This window comes from Ceratosolen solmsi, unplaced genomic scaffold (assembly GCF_000503995.2).
Source record: "Ceratosolen solmsi marchali unplaced genomic scaffold, CerSol_1.0 scaffold2, whole genome shotgun sequence".
In the NCBI taxonomy this organism is placed as follows: Eukaryota; Metazoa; Arthropoda; class Insecta; order Hymenoptera; family Agaonidae; genus Ceratosolen; species Ceratosolen solmsi.
Window position 1 is genome coordinate 5,724,916 of NW_011948422.1, and position 23,240 is coordinate 5,748,155.

The window sequence follows — 23,240 nt, forward strand, 5'->3', positions numbered from 1 at the left end:
TTGTATAGTTTAATTTGACAAGATTTTTCAATATTTAAATTGCAAATAAAAATGTCAGTAGTTGTAGAAACTACTGTTGGTGATTTTACCGTCGATCTTTATACTAAGGAAAGACCACAAAGTGAGTTTATCAATCATTGAATAATCTAACCTTATTTCGTATTATGTGTTTTGAAAAATCATTTCAATTTAAATTACAAACAAATACATAGTACTTATTAAATTTTATATATAATTTAAAAAATAAATGTAATTTATTTATTAATTTAATGAATTCAATAACATTTATTGTGACATTTATTTTATTTCCTTTTTCTAAAATTTGATATTTACTGATAAAATACAAATTTTTATTTAAAGATATAATTTTTATAAAATTAAATACAATTTTGCAAGTAGGTTAAATCTTTATGTATTTGAATTATGTTTACTTATCAAAAATTATTCATAATTTTATTGTTTATTTAAATTTGTATATTTTAAGTTTTATAATAAAAGTATGTATTATTTATTAATTTGTTCTGATTTTACAAAACATTTAATTGATATTTTTTCAATGAATCAGTAATTAAAAATTTTTTTAAATTACAGCATGTCGCAATTTCCTGAAATTATGCAAAATAAAATATTACAATTGGAACCTGTTCTTCACTGTACAGAGCAATTTTATAGCTCAAACAGGAGATCCTACCTCTACTGGAAAAGGAGGAAAAAGTATATATGGTATTGTATTAGGTGAAAAAGCATGTTATTACGAAGCTGAACAAATACCAAAAATTAAACATGATAAAGCTGGTTTAATTTCAATGGTTAATTGCGGCGATAATATGTTAGCATCACAATTTTTTATCACACTTGGATCTGATCTTCAATCACTTGACGGAGATCACTGTGTTTTTGGAGAAATAACTGAAGGCTTGGAGATCATTTTAAAATTTAATGAAACTATATGTGATGGAGATCATAGACCTTATCAAGATATTCGAATATCGCATACTGTTGTCCTTGAGGATCCATATGAAGATCCAAAAGGACTTGTTATACCAGACAGAAGTCCAGAGCCTACTAAAGAGGCTTTAATGGTAACTTTATTCTTTTATATATGACTTTATAATGAAATTAAAAATCAATACATATTTAAAAATATTAGTAAAATATATAATGATTATGTAGAAGTTTATAATATTATTATAAACATATTATATTATAATATAATAAGCTTAAGTTCGAACATTATTTGAAATTTATTTTAGAGTGATCGTATTGGCGCAGATGAAACTATTGATGATACAGTAGGAATGTCAATAGAAGAGATTACTGAAATGCAGAAAGAAAAAGAAGCTAAAGCTAGAGCAACAATTCTTGAAATTGTAGGAGATATTCCTGATGCTGAGATGGCTCCCCCTGAAAATGTTTTGTTTGTTTGTAAATTAAATCCAGTAACAAATGATGATGATTTGGAGATTATTTTTAGCAGATTTGGTAAAATTGTTGGGTGTGTATACTTTCTATCTGAAAATAGAAAAGGTTTTTCTAATTTTTACATATATTTAAAAATTGTAAACCTTTATTTCTTGAAAATAATGAAAATTGTGTATATCAACAGTTTAAATTAAAAGATTCTTTAAATAAATATAAGTCAATTTTATATGATATAAAAATTATTTTTCAGCTGTGAAGTTATTAGGGATCGACAGACAGGTGACTCATTACAATACGCATTTATAGAGTTTGCTGAGAGGAAAAGTTGCGAAGAGGCTTATTTTAAAATGGATAACGTCTTGATAGATGATCGCAGGATTCACGTAGACTTCTCACAGTCTGTTGCCAAAATGCGATGGCGTGGTAAAGGCAAAGGCATAAAATATTTTGATGAGGAGAATGAACACAAAAATAAGAAAAAAGAAAAACTTCGAGATGGTAATAAAATAAAAAATGAGAGATCTCAAAGTGGCTCAGAAAGTCCGAAAAGAGAGCGAGGCTATTACTGGGATAAAGATAAATATGAATTTAGTCAAAGGGATATCAAGAAAATGCAAAAGTTCAATAAAATTGGTGATGAACAAAAAAGGAATGATAAGGATAGCAAGTTTAATCGAAAAAGGCAAAGCGATGGAAGGAGTAAAAGTAAGGAAAAGGTTAAAGAAAGAAAAGAAAAAAGCAGGGAAAGAAAAGAAAGAAGCAGAGAAAGAAGAGAAAGAAGTAAAGAAAGAAAAGAAAGAAGCAGAGAGAGAAAAGAAAAAAGTAGAGACAGAAGTAGGGACAGAAGCAAAGAAGGGAGAGATAGAAAAGAAAGGAATAGTCAATATGAATACAAAAATCGGGAAAATTATTATCGAGATCCAAGAATAAAGGTTGAAAAGTATAAAAAAAAAGAACACGATCGTAAATCATCGGAAGATCAAGATGACAGACATTCAAATAACAAAAAGTCAAAACGATCAAAATCAAAAGATGAATCAGAAGAGAAACATGAAAGAAGTGGACACAAACACAAACATAAATATAAAAGTCGATGATAACAGTTGTATATAATATGTATTATATATTTGAAAAAACTATTCAAATATATTTATGAGCACGAGTGAATTTCGAAAGTACTTACTTTCGTTTTATTTTAATAAAAAATATTTATTTATAAATATTGATCTGTTGAATTAAAATACAATTTATTAAAAAACAATTTTGTAAATGTATACGTTATAAGTACAGGTATATGCTAAACATTTTTTTACAATAATTGTCAGAATACAAAATAAAATAAATTTACAATAACACAACTTCAATGTTTATTCATCATTAATTTTAATAAAAATGAAATTAAATGTAAATATTATTATAATTATCAATAATTTTTCTATTATACAATTAGCGAAATTAAATAATTTTATCAACGAAATGTTAAATAATAACTTATGTATAAAAATGGATTATGAAATAACGAATATAAACACCAGAAAATTAAATTGTTTTTTAATTTATATCACACAATAATCGCAAATTACATGCGTAGAATATAATTTTTTATTTATTATCTGATTCTTACAATTAGAAACATTAATTTGTTATCATCTTTGTTTCATTTGTAGTCCCATAATAAGCACCATTGAGTTCAATAAAAATCTAATTTCTGAAATACAGGTTCTTTTACATATCAGTCGACCTCTTAGACTAGGATACGAGTTTACAAGTATACATCAAAATATGGTTCCATTTCAAATTAACTTGGTATTTAATATATATTTGATTATTATTTATTTTCATTAGCTGTTATTCTCAATTTAATTTAAAATAATATTTAATTATATTGATAACACTAGTTTGTTTATTTTTTAAAGTAATTATTTGAATTTTCGAATAATAAAAGAAAATATATAAAAATTGTATACGAAAATAATTTGCTTAAAAATCAAATTATCATGTATATTTTTTTATCTAAATTATTAATATTTTTCAATCGAAATATAATGAGAACAAATTAGGTACATTGATGTTTTATTTCCATGGGAAAATATAATTAATAGATTCTAGACTATTGAATGGAACATACAATTATACTTGTAGTGTTTAATATATATATATATATATATATATATATTTAACTTTATTTATATATCAAATTAAGTTTTCTTTATTTTTTCGAATCTTTTGAAATCATTTATTTCTGTGTAGTCATCTTTTTTTCGTAGTTCATTATATATATATTCATTTTTTTGTTAGTGTATTAGCAATTATAAGGGTGTTAATTTTAAGATTTACATAAATTTAAAAATTCATTTAAGTCTATTATAAAGACTGAATGTTATAGACATAAATTTGTGAGTTTATTAATCATAATTTTATTATAGATCATCAACATTAAGATTTTTTATCAACTTCGATATATATGGTTAATGATAAAGTTTAAGAATCTAAGAACTTACACATAAATATTTGTTAACAAAGTAATTAAATTCAGAAAAAGTTTTTTATATTCTTAAATATATTGATTAATTTTTAAAAATTTATATTTGGATGTATAATTAACATACTTCCATTATATCATTTTTTCATTTTTTCATATTCATATATTCACATTTTTAATTTATACTTTCATTATCTTATTTTTTAATTTATATTTAGTAATATAAAAAAATTACTTTTCCTGAAAATAAATAAATTTTTTTTAATAGTAGTGTGAAACAATTTGAATTCATCAATAAAAATAATACATTAAAAAGATTACAATAGATTTCTATAAAGTTTTGCTTATTCTAGAATATAAATTAAAGATACCACCACTTAAAAATATACGTCAAGGAGTCAAAATTTTTTTTAATAATTTACTATTTATAAGAAATTCAATATAAATAGTTTCTTAGTAAATTTAAAAATAATTCCTTCCTATAATTATATCTGTATGCTTTAACATTTTTTATTTTTTATTAATAAATAATCTATTTATAAATTGAAATGTAATTTATTTTATTAAATTTATCTTAAATATAGGAATCCATGGTAAAGAATTGGATGCATGAAAAACTTTTATCCGAACTAAGAGTCTTTGTTTTCTCTTTAATTTTCATGTTCATGAAAAATATTATTGTTGAGCTTGAGAAGCGATACTATTATATAAAAGAATGAATTATTTTTCAACATATTTTTCTGTTTAATAATGTTAATCTAATCAATAATAGATTACACAAATCAGTAGCCTGTCTTGTAAAATTAATGAATTCTACTGGATTCTTATTATATATATATATATATATATATATATATATATATATATATATATATATAATAGAAATTCATTCAAAGAAAAGCATTGATTTATCTATAATTTTGTACTTATGTATAATTTTTACAATTCATTGTAATTTAGTACAAATTAGCAATCGACGTTAAAAATTTAGTATTATTCAATTTTTTGATTAATTAAAAATTGTTACATTAAAGTAATTACAGAAAAAGCATCGCTTCATTTAATTCTTTTATACAACATAATTTTTGTTTTGCTTATTCATTTTCTTTATACTCGACGCTCAAATGTTTTTTGATTTTAATTTTTTTTTTACATTATTTTTTAGAATATGTATTTTAATTGAATCAACATATAATTTGAAATGAAAATGATTAGTAGTCTTATATTAATACTGATTGTAACTTGTGTCCCATTTATTGATAATTCTTAAGTTAGATTTTCATGAATAAATTTCACAAGTGCAAGTCTCAGAATATTTATCAATTAAAATGCTACAAATTTACATAGGTTTCTAGTTTGTATGGTCTAATCTAATTAAAAATAAATATTCTAATTAATTTAATAAATTAAAAATATTCTTATATTATTTATAATTGCATTGGCAATTATAAATTAAATGCAATTTCATTGACGTTAATAATCAAATGTATATTAAAATAAATATCAATATTTATATTGAAATAAGCCGTTAAACGTGCAAAATAAAAATGTAATTTTATATTTTATTTAAGAATATAATTTACCAACTTACGTGAATTCGTATTTATATGATAAAATAAAATAAAAATATACTTAAATAAGAATAAGAGATTAGAATATATTGACATTGTGCACTTAATTGGTATTATAATTTTAATTTAATAAAACAACATAGATTATCATTTTCTTTGCAAATTTTAATATAAAATTTATGATTAAAAAATATGATTTATTTTTAAGCAAACCATTAAAAAAAAATAAAAAAATTAATAATCGAAGAATTGATTAATATTATTCGTCATTCGGACAATTGCTTAAATAAAGATACAATGAAATAAAATAATCTTTATTCTTTCCGTTCAATGCTAAGGCTCTTCACTGATTTCTTATTCTTTATGTTAATCATTAATTACAATAATCAGGCTTATCTAATATTTAAATATTAATTTCTAATGTTGAGAGAATTTTTGTAGTAAAAGGCATTATACAATTTATTTTAAGTCAAATAGGATAATTAATTCTATAATAATGTTTTCTTCTTTCAATGAATCAATATTTTCTACAGAATAAACATATATATATTTTTTTACAGCAAAAACTACATACTTCATATTTTATAATTTATTCAAATCCAAAATACACAGTTTGTATGTAATATTTTAATAAATAATCTGCAATATACTATTACTTATTGATTGCATAGCATACTCATTTATCTTAATATTTCAGATAAAGTAAATCCTCATAATTTAAGATTAGATTATCTCACGAGTGCGTACGTTATTGATTTAAAATTTATCTATTATACAAATTAATATTCTTTATGTGAGCTTTTTTAATCCTAAAAACAAATGTAATTGCTGAGCGTTGTGCTGTTTTTTTTGTTTCCATCGTATTCACGCAAACTTATCTTTAATTTTTATATGTTCAAGGGATTATGTATCGATGTATTATATGTGTTAAACTGCATTTCGTCATGCATATAACATATATTTATATTTGTATACTTTTTTAAAATAAAATTTGTTACACGAAAGAGACATTAACTTAATTTGATAAATGAGAATAATTTTGAATATTTAATTATATATGTTTAAGTTGCGTAAAAAAAAAAGATTATTTTTTGTTTGGAATTTGTATTAAATGTATAGTTAAAATTAAACTTATTTTAGTTATTATATCAAAATAATCGATAAAAAATTCTCTCAATTTCTTACATAGTTTTTGATTAAAATGTTTTTGTCACTAAATACTGCTTTAATTAATATAACTTTTAAAATAATATAATTCAAAAAGTCGAAGTTTGTAGCTCATAATAAATAGTTAATAATGTGGTCTATGGATATATTAAAAAAGTACTTAAAAACTAAAGGGAATCGATAATACAAATGTAAAAAATACGTTTGATGAATATGAGAAGTGTAAAAAGAAAATGTTGCATAAAATTTTCTATGTTAATTTTATTAAATGTATGCAACGCTATATTGTACGAGTGACTCTTAATTTAATTCTAATTTGTCTTAAAAAAAGAAAAATCTGTATTCAAATTTTTTATATTCTACTTAAATTAAATTTGATTTTACCAACCAAAAGAGATAAGAACATGCCGAGTGCAAGTTCAGGTAGAGATATGTAGTGTCTGCCATTTTTCTATCAATTTTATAATTTAATATTTTTCCATCAATTTTAACTTTGCAAACATCTTTAATTTCATTTATTTCAATTATGTGTTACGTCTATTAATTCTGTTGTATAGCCGATAATTTATACGCAGTTTATATCCCCCCTTCATACTCTCGTGTTTTCCGTCTTCTTTCAACTACACAAACACACATGCAAAGTATCTCTCGCTCTCTGTCTCTATCTATCCATCTATATCTCTCTCTCTCTCTCTCTCTCTCTCTCTCTCTCTCTCTCTCTCTCTTTCTAGTAATAATATATATATATATATATATATTATATATAGATATATATATATATATAATATATATATATATATATATATATATTCATTCTAATAATATAATATGTTAATAAAAATTAGTTTTTTGCCGTGTACCGATAGAGAATAAATTATATAAATATACAGATAAAGCATAAAGTTACTATAAATTGAATTTTAATTTAAGAATATTTTTAAATCATCAATAAAACTTGATAATAATATTGAACTTTTATTATTTTACTAAAATAAAATATCTAAGAAAATATTTATAGAAATACAAAATAATTTTATATATTATAATATAATTATGACAAATGTACTATATTGGTGCTGCCATTCATATTTTTATACATCGTTGTATTATGTTTCTTTTAGTAGAGTAAACGATTTTTATAATTGAGATAGCCCCTGGTGTTCAACATTATACCGCTTCGATCTCCGTAGGAATCATAATTCTGTTAAATACAAAATAATCTTTTAATTGAATTTATTATTAAAATATTCTAATTTATAAATTATAAGTAGCAATAACGAAAATGAAGTATTTATTTGTTTGTGACAGTTGTTGTTGTTGTTTGTTTTTTTTTTTTTTTTTGAATCTTTTAAAAGAATAAAGTTAAAATATAAATTCACATTTGCTTTATATCGATGAATTAAAAATATAATGATGGAAACCAATAAGTTTGAGCTTGAAATTATAAGTCTTGTCTCCCTCAGTGAATATTATAGAATAAATTATTGTCAATATTTTTATAATTACAAGCTCAACTTTTTTTTTGTAAAACAACTTTTCATTATCAGTCTACGATTTATATTACAAATTTTGAAAATTTAAGCTTAAAAAGTAATAATGATTTCAGTCCAATTCCTCACCTGTGATCGTTTTCGGTTCATCATGAACCTTTTTTCCGGTGAATAATAGGCATGCTGTTGAACATAGGGGATGCCATACTGAGGTGTGCCGTATTGCACTCCAGCGTCGTATTGTTGGCCTCCTGTGCCTCCATATTGCTGACCCAGATATTGTTCATAGTAGTTGTTGGGTCTATTGCGTCCTAGTGCAGCTAGGTCTGAGCCTAGGAGAGGATCATTTGTAAGATAACGATGCTGCTGAGGATATCCTAAGGGGCTGTCCAACCACGAGGAACCTACGTTGTAATTGATTGAGATATATTTTTTTCTATAATTTGTATTTCGCTTAATAAAGAAAATGAATTATTGTGAAACTAAATATTAATCACTTCACCAAATGATAAATGCTTGATAGTTGTTTATGATAAAATCAGTCAAGAAGGAAAACTCATTTATCGATCGATATATATATATATATATATATATATCACAATATTACAAATATTAACTAATGTTAAACCAATATAAGGTATTAATTAATGTTGACAAAAATCTTACTTCTTGGATCTTCGTCGTCGACTCCGATAATATTAGCATCATCGACGTTTTCGTACTCCTCATTACCATAGTTTAACCAATTTCTAAAAATAAAAATCAACTCGAGATTGCATTTTCGCCGAATATAGTGATTTATTTGTGTTTATTTATAAAAATATCAGTGAATAAAAATATTTCCTTACCCTCGATTCCTGCGTTCGTTATCGTAAAATGAGAGAAGTGCGAGGTACTCCTCGGGGTCAATCTCCGATTCTCGTTTATACCGGGGCTCTTGATAATAAGATGAAACACTGAAATAGAAAAATGAAAATTAAGACGTTTATTCAGCTTTCCTGTGATTATAAATTAAAGAATTCACGATAATTTATCGATAATTATTCTGTATAATTAAAATGTTGATTTGAGATATTGATAAATCAAAAGTCCGACAATAGCATTTATTATTTAGACTTTAAAAAAAAAGTTGTACACTTTTTTATCTTAATTTATGTATAAATTAATCCATGTATAAACGAGGATGAGTAACAATATTAAATATATATTAAAAAAAACAAAAGAAATAAAAATAAACATTAAATGATAATATTTAAGAAATAATTTTTTTATTAAAAATATCAATATTTAATATTTCATAAATAAGTAGCAAGAAATGAAAAACATTAATTATGCCCTTTAATTAAGCTACGTAACTTATTATTAATACTGTAACTATAATCACAGCATACTATAATTATTTATTACGACATTATTTCCAATTAAATCATCACATAATGGCCTGGATATTACATCTTTTAGTATAAATATATATAATGTTACGAATGTTCCTGAATGTTTATTACAAAAATATTAGAAAATCATATTCTAGCCGCTATAAATATTTTTAATTTTCCACCTTTCACATTTTTCAGTTCATATATTAATTTCTATATCTCACATCTCTATTTCTCTCACCAAATTATCTCAATTTCTATTTTTAATTTAATCCTTTAAACCGAACGGCCCTTTTTTTTTTTATCTCTTTCCCATTGGTTGGATCGTCATATTTTATCGTTCCTCTCTGATCAATACATGAAGCAGGAGAAGTTAATTTCATCAGCTGGTTGGACGTTATTAGAGAGCAGCTCCTCCTTGTCCTCTCATGACCCACTTTTGCCTGGAGCTTCCATTCAACTTTTTCCTACGCCCCCACTTGATTTTCTTCCTACAGTCGGCTACCTCAATCTCTTTCTCGACGGTTATATCTTCAAGTATTATCTTTATTACTTCGTTCTCTGGACGTATCCTTCTTTCCCATATTTTATTACTCCTCATTTCTTTTGCGTTGATAGTGTACGTAACACAATATATTTGCACTCGGCTTTATACATGACAGTTTGGCATTGCTTTCATCTCATGCGACATATTTGGTTTAATAAGCACGCACATCCGCCACGCTGTTGTAATTGCTTTCATTATTTCTCTTCTTTGCACGTTTGGTTCTACTAACCTACCTCTCACTTACCTACCTATTGCAATAATCTTCGATTCTATTACTATTTCTTTATGTCTATTTTCTTTATTTGCGTCTTTCTTACTTCATGAAACGTTAGTTGCTATAGAACAATTATTTCATAATATATGTTTAAATTCTAATCAAAGTTTCGGGTTTTCTATTACAATAAAATTATGTTATTTATTAATATTTTTCAATTTTAAGAACATATATATATATATATATATCCTAAGTATTTAATAAAGTATTTATCGTTTAATAATAAATTATAATTTATTTTATAATATGATGTTTCTTTTTTCATTACAAAGATATAAAACAAATGCTTTTTATTTAAATGTTAACATTCAAATATTAAATTAATTTCTTATTATAATAATCACAAATATAAATAAACAACGAAAACATCTTATTTTATATTCCACTTTTTATCATTTCTTATCATATTTTTATTATAGTAAATCGGTATTTATTATAAAATTTATGCATAAAGAAGATAACTAATAAAATAAATAATTTAAATAATTATTTGTTTTCATCAATTAATTTTTTCTTTTTAAAGAACTTTTTTCAATCAATATCAATTCTAAAAGACTAAACAAATATCGATATAATTATTTATAACTTCAAGAAACACTTACTATAAGATATCTAAATTTATAAATAACATATGTAATCAATTTTTAGCGCCCTTAATTATAAAAAAGGTATATTCGTACATCACACAAAATAGAAGTTTTTTCTTAGGAAATGATCTAAACGAATATATCTGAAATATAGATTTGTGCACATTGAATTTGAGGAATTTAAGAATTAAATTTTTATATGTAAGTAAAATTACTTTTTGTTTATAAATTCATCATAAACATACATTAACTGCATACCATTCATATTAATTAAAATGATCTTGTGTAAAAATAATCACAACTTTTTAGGAATACTGAATTTTATGTGGATTATAAATTATGTGCTTTTTCTAATGTCAAAATATTCAGTTCCTTTGAAATATAATATTTTTATTTAATTTTTCAAAGTTAAATTATAATTTCAACATTGTTACTGTCCTTTAAAATATTTTTTTTTTAATTTGTAATATTTTAGTTTAATTTGCATTACATTTAAATAAGAGTAAATCATTGAATTTTTGTTATTCAAAAAAAAAAAGCTGAATAAATTATATTTAAAATTTAAAATTTTAATTTTACAATATAATTTTTTTTATTTAAATCTAAAAAATTTAATTGAAATTCATGAAATATGATGTCCCTGAATGAGGAATAAAGTAGAAGTATATTTTCTTTTACAAAGAATACAATAATTAACTCTATTTTGAGATAGATATATAGAGGTTTAAAAATAATTGCTGTGCATTATTTTTCTTCACGATGTTCTCGACTATATTCATGCACACTTATAGCAGCAGTATAGGTGCAATGAAATATAATGGATATGAATACGGATATGACCTGATATATATATATATATATCCACATATATATATATATATATATGTGTGTATGCATGTATGTATGTATAATATTAATGTGAATAGATAGCAATAGATTTTAAAAATGTGTCATATGGGAACTCGCGCTTCTACGATTTGCAAGCTTAAAGCATTGATAAATTATTATAAGTTATTGTAACGTCAGTCACTTGTACATACTCTAGTGCTTACGGCTTTATGAAGATATGAGAGGATTTCTTTATAACAGATATGTCTCTAGTTATTTCTAGAACATGATATATTATAAAATATATACACATAAATAATATATTTCTTTACTTAAGGAATATTATTTTATTTGATTAAAATACGAATATGAATATTTTTCATTGCAATTGTAATTTATAGTAAAAATATACATTTTATATAGCTTATAATATTGAATTTTATATTTTAGGAATTCGTGCTGTATTTTTAGTGTTACTTCTATAATATTGAACATATTGAAATAAATAAAAACTAAAATATTTATATTTAATATTTCCTAATCTTTTGAAAAATGTCAAATTATGTGTATGCGATTTTCTTTAAATTACATTATTTTGATAAATATTAACTAAAATTGAAACGTTTATTCTTATACATAATACCGAAATTAATAGTACGTAACGAAAATTCGAGTACCGAGAAATTTGTTACGACATAAAAGAATTTAATGAATTCTACGTAATAATAATAATAATAATAATAATAATAATAATGAGAAGAAGAAGAAGAAGAACAACAACAATAACAATAATAATAATAACCGTAATGTTATATAAATATTTTATTCTATACATATCCAATTTGAATAATATGATAATGTGATAAGAAAAATATATAAATGTAAATATATGACCATGTAAATTATGAGAAGTACAAAACTTTAATATACTACAATTAGATCTAATTGGGATTATACTTAAAAGTTGAAAATAAAATTTATCAAAATATATGAATACGAATGTAATGTTAACAAGTGCTATGAATTTTAATATCGCCAAGTTTTCAATAAATTTAGTTTTCCCGATGTCGAGAAATATCAAAAAAGCTCGAAATATACTCTTCGGATAGTTAATAAAAATGTAAATAGCAACCAATAAAGAAAATTCCATTAATTAATTAACAAGATGGTTGAGTTGAAAAAGTGCATTCGAGAACCACATGAGAATTACCTTCTCTGGAGTTGTCGGATTGCGGGTTTTGAGACTGGTGCCGAAGCAGCGGGTAAAGTAGCCGGTGACGCAGTGCTGCTACCCGTGATTGTCGAGGACGAGGACGTGGACGAACTCGTAGACGGCGAATGCGAATTCGAGTCTTCGGAACGCTTACGACGGTCATCATTGCCGACGCCGTAATATCGCCCGTAAGGAGGCAAAACTTCCCACGTGCCTCGCGGAAGGACATCGCCAACTTCATTAACGAAGACCTTGCCATATCTAAGCGAGCGACGGCCAAGGATGAAGTTTTGCATTAAAATGTTTGCACACACGCACGCACGCACACACGCACGCACCAACATGCGTGCAAGAACGATAGAACTTATATGCACATGAGCTTGCACTCGCTCACTATTTTAATTTAGCTTTTATTCATCTGCATATATATATATATATATATATATATATAGCAAGTAAAATAATTATAATATATTGCGCTCTAGAGTTACCAAGTTAGAGGTACTTAGAATATTTTTATTATTGTAGAAACGCTATGTTTCAATTTGTCTCTCAATTAAATTTTCTATTCCGTTTTCCAATTATTTAAATATCTGCTTCAATCACTATTTAATGAACATATAATAGTGCCAAGAAAATGTACAATATAATTAATGTTTTTACTTAGATTTACTTCTTCGTATCATGATAATTTAATATTATTAAAAAGTGGATTTTTCTTATATAATTTATATTCGTTTATTTGAAGAATTTCCCGTTAGGAACGCAAATGATTTTAAGAAAGTGCCTTATAATTTAATATGTGAATGTTTTTATAGTTTTAAAAGACAAATTTTGTAATATTATATTCTTTTTCAAATATTGTATAAAATAAATAAAGACAGTTTTTTTTTTTTAATACGAAATATGCAATAATATAAAGTAATACAATTTTTTTCTATTCAGTTTATTGCACATGAATGCTTTACTTGTAGAATTTTTTATCAAATTTTTATCGTAATAAATTACGTTATTATTCGTTTCTTTTATTTAGTATATTTTCTAATAAAATTTATATTAAAGAATTTCTGCATAAATTACAATCAAGCGAGAATGTAATTGAAATACTAATATATTTTTTCCTAAGGATAATAATTGATTACGGGTATGATCACATGACAATATTTTCATTAATTTATGATAATTATTCATTTACATATTATTACGTTGATATATTCATTAAATTTAATAAATATTTGTGTGCATGTAACAGTATGTAGTTGCGCATAAGTAATGTAACCCACACAGCATGAAATTTGTTCTTTAATGTTATTAAAGATTTTATAAAGTATCTAATAGAAATATTTTAATTTAATTCATGTAAATGTAACAAAATAAAAATAGTAAATAAAAACTTATTTTTTTTATTTTATTATTAATCCATTATTTTATTATTAAATAATTGTATTTTATTAATTATTATTATAATAATTATTTATATTATGCAAATATTATTGAATGTATAGAAAATTCTAATTTAATTAGATTTGCTTTATATTAATGTTTCTAAAGCAATTAAATCATTTGTTAATTAAACCGATTGTTTTTATTTAATCTTTTTGGAATGAAACGATTAAATTTGGTTTAATTTAATAATTAAAATACATAATAATCATTTGTAATTTCTAGTATCACTAGATTATATTACATTCATACATTATTTGATTGATTAATTATTTATATACATTGAAAATAATATTAATAAATTCTTACTAATGAACATAAATATATTTAAGTGTTTTTGAAAATGCACTCGAACTTTATTTTACAAAATTTATGAAATATTATAATAATAAAATAATAAAATAATAATAAATTATAAAATACAAGATAAATAATAAATATGTTATATAAGTATACATACTATAGGTATGTATTGTTTAATTTTTTCAACGAAAATTCTTTTATTTTGTATAAAAATCTTGAAAATTGACATTATGGAAAATAAATTAAATTATCGTGCTCGTATTCTATATAAAAATTTCGTAATATTTACCTTAAAAATGTTTTACAGTTATGTAAATTATAAATAATATTTATATTTTATAAGCTATTGCATAACTGTTACTGTATTTTTTTTTTTTTTTTAATATTGCACTGTGAATATTATTCTTCGTGTCTACTCTTGATAAATTTTCGATAAAACTGATATTTAATAATAAATTTTGGCATTGAATCCCTTTTTAATAAAAAATAATAATAATAAAGAAACAGTAAGAACAGATTTTACTTACTCATAGCTCTTATCATGCAGCGGAATAGTGGATTGATCCATTACATAACTGTTGGGTAGGGCTTTCAAGTGACTGGGCGACTGCTGTTCAGACTCGGTAAGTGAAGAGCTTTCATCATCCAAACCGGAATTACTCAGCGTTCCTAAAGAAAAAAAAAGTAAAGAAAAGAAGAAAAAAAAAGATTTAATTTGATTTTGAAAGCATTGCATCAAATGTTAAACGTGCAAACAAATTTAACTGAAAAACATGATTATTGGCATGATATTTACTTTATTTCAAATTCAGATTAAATTATTGGATATTGTGGAAGTTGTTAAATATTATTTACAAAATATCACAACTAAAATTTACAAAGAAATTATTTTAATTCTTATTAAATGCTTCGATTAATAGTATAATATATGTATTGTTTAACTTTAGAACGGATAACGTTAAATAGTCAATTCATATATAACTAATATCATCATATATATCATCATATACATCATAAATAATTATATAGTCAACGCTAAATATTATCTTCACTTTTATTAATCGGTTGTTAAATGCAATATAAAGTGTATTGGTTTACTATGCAAAAAATATTCTTCTAATGTAATTTAAACAAAATTGTTAAAGTAACTGTAAATCAATATCTATTTCATCCTTTCTACAATACTATTGGATTATTTTTAATTTCCGTTACATAATAATAATTAAATTTTTTAAACAAAAGAACTCTTACTTTTTTCCGCTGATGGCGAAAAATTATTTGCATCGTTATTTTCCGTCGCTTGGCGTTGTTGATTGCCAAACATGAGAAGTTCTTGTGTTCGTTTGACTATAACACAAAGCAATATGGAAAATCATATTAATACAATATCATGTTTAACAAAAGTAAAAGAAGAGCACTTAATTTAGAGGTGAAATTATCAGTCGTTTAATAATATCATAAAATTATGTAATAATACAAGTATTTATATTTTTTTAATTATGAACTCGGGGAACGCGTGACAATCATAAAATTTTTTTAAATTTATAAATGATTTCGTAGATTAATCTATATGCATTTAAATACAACAGTACACATAAAAACATTTGATTATTGTAAATGAAGATCTATGTTAAATATATATATATATATATATATATATATATATATATTTTTTTTTTATTTAAATCGTATAAAAGACTGTGTGATATTACAACAAATATTATATTCACCTTTTGGCCTTAATATTGGATCTTTTTTTTTTGCATCTTCTCCTATTCCAGTTGGAAGAGACTGTACGGTAACAAATATTATGCCCAATAATAAAAACCAGAAACAGTCGGATAACATCTGCAATATATGGTTACATTTTCATATGTATAATGTAATAGATGTGAATAAAAAACTGTAATTGCATTGCATTAAATTTATTATGTGTTATAACTGATTATATGTTAGCTCATATAATTATAATCATTTGATTATGTTTTTTTTTATAATAATTTCAATTTTCCTTTAAAAAAAAAAAGGATTTTTGTCACAAAAATACTTATCTTAACAATATACTGCAAATAAATATGTGTGTATAATGTATTTTTTTTTTTTTTACAAATCGACAGATTTTAAAGCAATATTTTATATTTTCTTACGAATTAAAAAAAAATTCTGTATAAAATTCATTAAATGTAACTTAAATTTTGTTTATAAATACGATTCTTAATAATATAAAGAGGTGAATTTTAATTAGCATAACTCTGAAGAATTTCTTTTCTGATTGTGTCCCAAGTGCATCCATTATAATTATTTCGAAGTTTCATGGCTTAACTATAAATTAATCATTATATTGGCACAAGTGCTTCTCATTATATAAGAAATTTACGATAATTTCATCAGTAATTGTGATTTCAATAGTGTCATAGGTAATTGAGACCCGTCCTTATTATATGACGGTAATTTTAAAGATTAATTAAAATCTATTATAAGAAGGTTTCCGGTCCCACTGAAATATTTTTTTTTTTCATTTAAATATTACGAGTCATTATCAAAGTTTCATATATTTTGAAAATATCGATTGATTAAGAACAAAGCTGAAATCAGATTATTCTTAAACATTTAATTAATTGTATTAAGATAAGTTGCACTTATGCATTTCATTTAAAAAATAAAGAATTATTTAGGCAGATAAAAAATATTTTAGAAAAAATAGCATTCGGTTGCTTATATTCCATTTAATTTTATGGAATTTGGTTTTAATTATTTTAATTATTCTATATATAAAAAATAGTATAATACATTTTTTTTTTATTACAATAATTTTTTGAAACATACAAAAATATTTATTATTTTATTCCTTGTAATAAAATAAAATATTAAGTTGACTTGTTGTTATAATTTGTTTATAATTGTTACAATTGTTATAATTGTCTTAAAATATGAATATTGAGACAAAATGAATATGAATTACTATCTCCGTAAAATATCATTTCGTATATAAGCTAATATTTACAAATGTAGATTAACTTGATCTCCCACTTTTTATACACTGATACCCAAATTGGTTATGATTTTTCCAAATTGAATAACCATTTTATATAGTAATGATTCTTGAACTTCTATTTTAAATTTATAGTTACACTTCAATTACGTTTGGGAATTATGTTAAAAGTTAAAATATATATATATATATATATATATTTTAGGATTAAATTAACATTATAAATTTCAACTTTTAAATTACGCGTATAAAATATATATAACATATTATTATTTTTTTTTATGAAGAAAGTGCAATTTATATTTAGATTATTATTGAATATTTTATTTTTTTATATATTTGATTGACATCATATTAAATATCTATGTTTGTAGTTTATATGATTATAAATATCGTTAGTAAAAGTATGAAAAAATGATTTGCTAATTATTTACAATTAGTAGATAAAGAATGAGGTGTTTTAATTTAAAAATTATAGAAATCTCATGTAATAATTTTAATTAAAAATTGAGAGAATTATTATATAACTACGCTTTGGCATAAATCAGCAAAAGTAAAAATAAAACAAACGTTGAAAAGATAAAGAAAAATAAGAACGACACTTAAAAATGAAAAAGATAGTAAACTAAAGAAAGATAAATTTGGTCAATAAAGACAAAATCCTTTCAACTTAGACCATTTTTCTAACAATTAATCTTCAAATTATTTTAGTTCAGATAATACAAAAATTCATACATGCAGAGAATGCATAAATATATTTATAAGGTAAATAAATTTTATAGAACTTACTTTTATATATTTTTTAAATTGTTAAGTCTTCGCATAAGTTATGGAAATGACACGAATGGCTCGAAAAAATTTGAATTCTTTAAGCATAGAAAAATAGCTTAAGAAATTAGTACTTAATGTTATCGATGAATTTTATAATAATTTAATATTAAATTATAATTCACTTATACTGAAGATGTTTCATAGCCTATAGAAAATTAAATGAGAAAAATATGCTACATTGAACTAAAAAATGTCGAGAAGTAGCAACAAGAAAAAACTTGTAGCGCTTATGGAATAAATGAACGTCTTGAATAATTAACCTCGGTATGTATAGAACCGACTATAAAAAAAAAAGTACGTATGTAGTACTTTAAGAGTACTTTAAAACTTTAGATACCATCAAAAATAGTTTGTTTAGTTAAGCTTTGGTTAGTTTTATTCTTTGAAAAGCAAATTACTTAATATTAATGATTGCACATTTCTATGTTACAATCTGATCTTCTTCCATCGTTCGTTATTCCAAATAAAATTAATTATCAAGCGGATTAATACAAACTTATTTTTAATTTCATTATTTGATAGCATTATTATTTGATTAAAAAAAAAAAATCCATTAAAAATCATCATTCTTTAATCCATAAATAATCAACATAATTAAATCAGTTTTATGTTGCTTTAGCGAATATAAGATTATGGTGCGTATCTATAATCCTTGTACTCCGTTTCCTGTTCGATCAATTTTATCTTAAAGTAAATACGCTAATCGATACCACGTTGAAAACAAATTATCTTCAAACTAATTTCGTAATCGATTTGTCTAAAAATAGTTCCGGCAAAGCTGAAAATTACACGTACGGTTTGCGCGTGGAAAGCCAAGCACTCGTCCATCCTTTACAAAATCATACGGTGACGTCAATGGCAAACGGAGCATCAATAGTGACGAGTGAGCGCCGAGGAATGACGCGCGCCAAAAGTAAAAATCAACTCCTTTTCATCCTCGCAAGAGTCTGGACAAAATGCAACAACTTGTTGCATCGCATTCCGAGTGCAATATGCAATTGGGTAGGTAAAAGTAATTTAACTGTTGATCGATTAACGTAAACGTTTTTTTATCTTCGTATATGGGGAGGCAATTGAGAAACTGATAATTCAAAGAGATTTTAATCATTATTACCTTATTTTTTCTTCTTCTTTTTTTACTGTTAATTACAAATATGTGAGACTATTGAGAATATTTCTACGAAAATAGCTAATATTATTTTTAATAAATGAAATTGTATATTATGAAATATTTCCTCTACCTTAGATCTACCTTAGATGAATACAAATATTTAATATTATCTCCTTCAGTTTATTTGCAAAATAATACTGCCACTTAAATAATTATTGCATTTAATTGTGGCATTAATTGAAAAATTGGCATTTATTAACTGTCATTCAACCAAATTTGATTTAGACTTATTTTTTAGACTTAATGATGGACTTATTGATTAGATATATTATTTAGAACATTATTGAAATTATTAACATATTATATGCTTTACGTTGTACTATATAGAAAATGACTAGTGGTAAACAAAAGTTACCTTTTAATTAATACCGATTGTCCTATATATGTCCGGAAAAATATTCTAACTATAAATCTATATTCTATATAATGTCTTTTAGCGTTCGAGGTCATTTCATAACATAGAAATGAATTCAATATGAGAATGCATAGAGCATTATAAAATCAAATAATAAGTGAAGGAAGAAAGTAAATCTTGATAAGTGGAACCGACCTTGAGAGACTCTTATCCACTTGACAATTTCCGTAAAAGTCCTTGATTAGACAGTAGTTAATTTCGATACAGTCGATGTTATTGTTGTTATGATGTTATGAACGATTGTCGCTCCTCGTTGGTATCTTTGCAAGTGCCTTCCTCCTACACTGACGTTCCAGCTCACAATGGCTGTGGGGTGCAAGGGATTGCGAACCACCACGCCATTCTCCCTTCCACTAGATTATTCCTCCTACGCAAAACTGTTATGGGGTGGTGGAGGAGGAGGAGAATGATGGCAAAGGGGTCGTGGAGAAGGAGAAGGAGAAGGAGAAGGAGAAGGGAGGGTAAGCGCTGCCCCGATACAAAGTTCTCTGATATCACCCCATTTTTGCTCGCCGGCAGGCGCGTCTCTGACGCGTTGAGCTGAGACGCGGGGAGAGAGATAAGCTTGAACTTTCGCCATGCAGACTCACGCATTTACGTGTACGGCGAAATTTTGTATATGTATTTGTAAGCATAAACGAGTTCTGCAGGAGGGAAAGAAGGGACGGGGTGTTGGAAAGTTGAGAACGAAAAATTGCAAAATTATTCGCCACGAGCGTAGATTGCTTAATAAAAGTACTGCTCATATTTTAACAGCCACTTCAAGTTATTAGAATTAGTGCGAAATTATCCGTTCAATAAAAATAATGATACAAAAAAAAAAGGATTTATTTCAAATCGTTATTAGGTAGAAAATAGAAATTAACTTTTAATGAAAGTAAAGAGGAACTACAAAAATAAGAGCTAATGTTGAAAAATGAAGCATATATCATTATTAAATACCATTCTTGGAAAATATTGTTAATACGCTATATTTTTACTTTTAAGAATTAATCCACGATAAGAACAAATAAATTCATGAAATTATATCTATAATAATATGAATAATATGTATAGTAATAAAGAATGAAAATGGTATAATTAAAAATAAAAAATAATACAATTGTCTTTGAAATTCATGCACTGATTATAAAATGTCATACACAAATTATACTTTGCTCTTTCGTGCGATAAATCCAACTTATGAAGCAGAATTTTTTAAATATTCCAATTAATTTCGACCTGCAACTTATCAATAATATGTTCTTATAATGCTGTACCTCTTGACAATAAATTTGAAATAATGAATTTAAGCAAATATTTTAGAATATAATCATAATTCATACATTCTTTATAAGCTCATACGAAGTAGATTTATTAACAATATATTACTACTCGATTTAATAAATTTAAGCAGACAAAGACATTGAGCATAAAATTGCAAAAACATATTTATTTATATTTACAAGTTTTTTTTTTTTTATTTATATATATATTTATTTATATATTTATTTATTTATATATTTTATTTATATTTATACATATCCTGTACCTGCCATAATCTACGACTTTACTACTTACTTTGTTTCAGTATAATAATCGTCTGTGTTTGCACTATCATTTTGCACTACGAATTTTTCAAATAAAAATTAAAAATTTAATAATATGTAACTTTATATTTTTATGTTTACATGAAATTAAAGAAAAATAATTTTAATTATATATTTTTAATTAATATGAAGAAATATATCTACATTTAAATAATAAATATTTCATTTTGATCTTACAAATATAATAATTTAATTGTGGGCCTTTGACTTTTTTCATCTAATGTAAATAAAATGTTATATATGTTCATGAAGAAATAATACAATGAAAACTTTTTAATCATTTAGCATATAATGTAACGGATTTAATTACCTTTTAGATATATAAAAAAAAGCTTTTAAAAGATAAATTTATTAATTCATATAATATTAAAATCTTTTAGCAAATTATTAATATCTATAAATTAAAATAATATTTCTTCAATTTTAATATGAAAAATATTTTTCTTTATGAGACAGTAAGCAGCTACTTCTATAGAATAATTTATTAATAATCCGTGGATAATTAAATATTAGTAAAAAAATATAATTAGTTATTAACTTTATGAATGAAAGTGGAAGAGGTTTGCGTAATTATAAAAATATAAGAAAGATGAAATAGTTGGATGGTTGGAAATATAGTAAAAGGGTACAGAGAGAGAGAGAGAGAGAGAGAGAGAGAGAGAGAGAGAGAGAAAGAAAAGAGTGGGAGTATCGTTTGTTCAGTGACAATGTACACGATTATTGGTGAGCTGAAATTCAGTTTTACTTCCAGCCGTATGCTTTCGCTTCATATATTTTCTTGGGAAAAGCTTCCGACGAACGTTCTTCCCTTTTCACTTCTCTCTTCATCCAATACATATATTTTCTTTACTCCTTTATGGTTTATTTTTGGATAAAATTCACTACGCTGTATAACAGATGTGGCTAAATGGACTTTTTGATATAGTTATTACCTTTGATAAAAGCACACATACGCGAGAACTTATAATTTTTTAAGTTTACGCTAGCATAAAGGAGTTGTGAATTAAACAAATGCTCGTGTTTGTATGTACACAATCTGCTTAAGAGAATAGTACGTATATGTCTAGAGATCGATATCATAAAATTAAGCTACTTGTACATACTGACATTATTTATTTATTTGTTTTTTCGGATTACCTACTTTTTTTTTTTTTTTTTTTAAAGAACGAGTGTTACCTCCATTTCCGTATATAATATTCCGTATATTTCGTAGTATAATTATATGTATATTGAAAATTAACATATACAAACCATTTAAAGATAATTTTCTTACAATAATTGCAATATATTGGGAGGTATTATAATTAATATTGAAGTAACGATTTAATTCAGTGCTTTACTTTAGTTTAACTAACTAATAATTACATATTATATTTTGTTAAATTACTGCAATTTCTACTATTATTCTAAGTTATCACCCATTTTATCATATTTTTAATTTAAAATTTACTTAAATTTAATTAATTAACACAAAACGTACTTAAAATTTATTAAAAAATACTGTTTATTTTTATAGATTTAAAAATAGCGATTACTAGT

General features: G+C 24.0%; 2 protein-coding genes across 2 annotated transcripts; one reads left to right on the plus strand and one right to left on the minus strand.

Moving 5' to 3' along the window:
• On the plus strand, positions 1-2,575 carry LOC105361878 (peptidyl-prolyl cis-trans isomerase-like 4). The gene is made up of 4 exons (XM_011499166.1): positions 1-121; positions 592-1,082; positions 1,254-1,495; positions 1,673-2,575. The coding sequence occupies exons 1-4, from the start codon at positions 52-54 to the stop codon at positions 2,517-2,519; spliced, it is 1,650 nt and encodes a 549-aa protein (XP_011497468.1). The 5' UTR covers positions 1-51; the 3' UTR covers positions 2,520-2,575.
• A 5,144-nt stretch (positions 2,576-7,719) lies between these two features.
• LOC105361879 (prohormone-2) lies at positions 7,720-20,327 on the minus strand. Its single transcript, XM_011499167.1, has 8 exons — positions 20,248-20,327; positions 16,434-16,551; positions 15,955-16,050; positions 15,231-15,372; positions 8,981-9,088; positions 8,799-8,881; positions 8,262-8,536; positions 7,720-7,843 (listed from the first exon to the last, which is right to left on the minus strand). The coding sequence occupies exons 2-8, from the start codon at positions 16,549-16,551 to the stop codon at positions 7,760-7,762; spliced, it is 906 nt and encodes a 301-aa protein (XP_011497469.1). The 5' UTR covers positions 20,248-20,327; the 3' UTR covers positions 7,720-7,759.
• Positions 20,328-23,240: the final 2,913 nt, after the last annotated feature.

Bases quoted from the DNA above. Each gene is read 5' to 3' on its own strand.
- LOC105361878 (XM_011499166.1), top strand. From the start codon at position 52: ATGTCAGTAGTTGTAGAAACTACTGTTGGTGATTTTACCGTCGATCTT. The intron at 122-591 runs GTGAGTTTATCA...TTTAAATTACAG, and splicing joins TACTAAGGAAAGACCACAAA to CATGTCGCAATTTCCTGAAA. The intron at 1,083-1,253 runs GTAACTTTATTC...AATTTATTTTAG, and splicing joins CTACTAAAGAGGCTTTAATG to AGTGATCGTATTGGCGCAGA.
- LOC105361879 (XM_011499167.1), bottom strand. From the start codon at position 16,551: ATGTTATCCGACTGTTTCTGGTTTTTATTATTGGGCATAATATTTGTT. The intron at 9,089-15,230 runs GTAAGTAAAATC...TTTCTATTTCAG, and splicing joins CTGCATGATAAGAGCTATGA to TGTTTCATCTTATTATCAAG. The intron at 7,844-8,261 runs GTGAGGAATTGG...TGTATTTAACAG, and splicing joins TGAACCGAAAACGATCACAG to AATTATGATTCCTACGGAGA.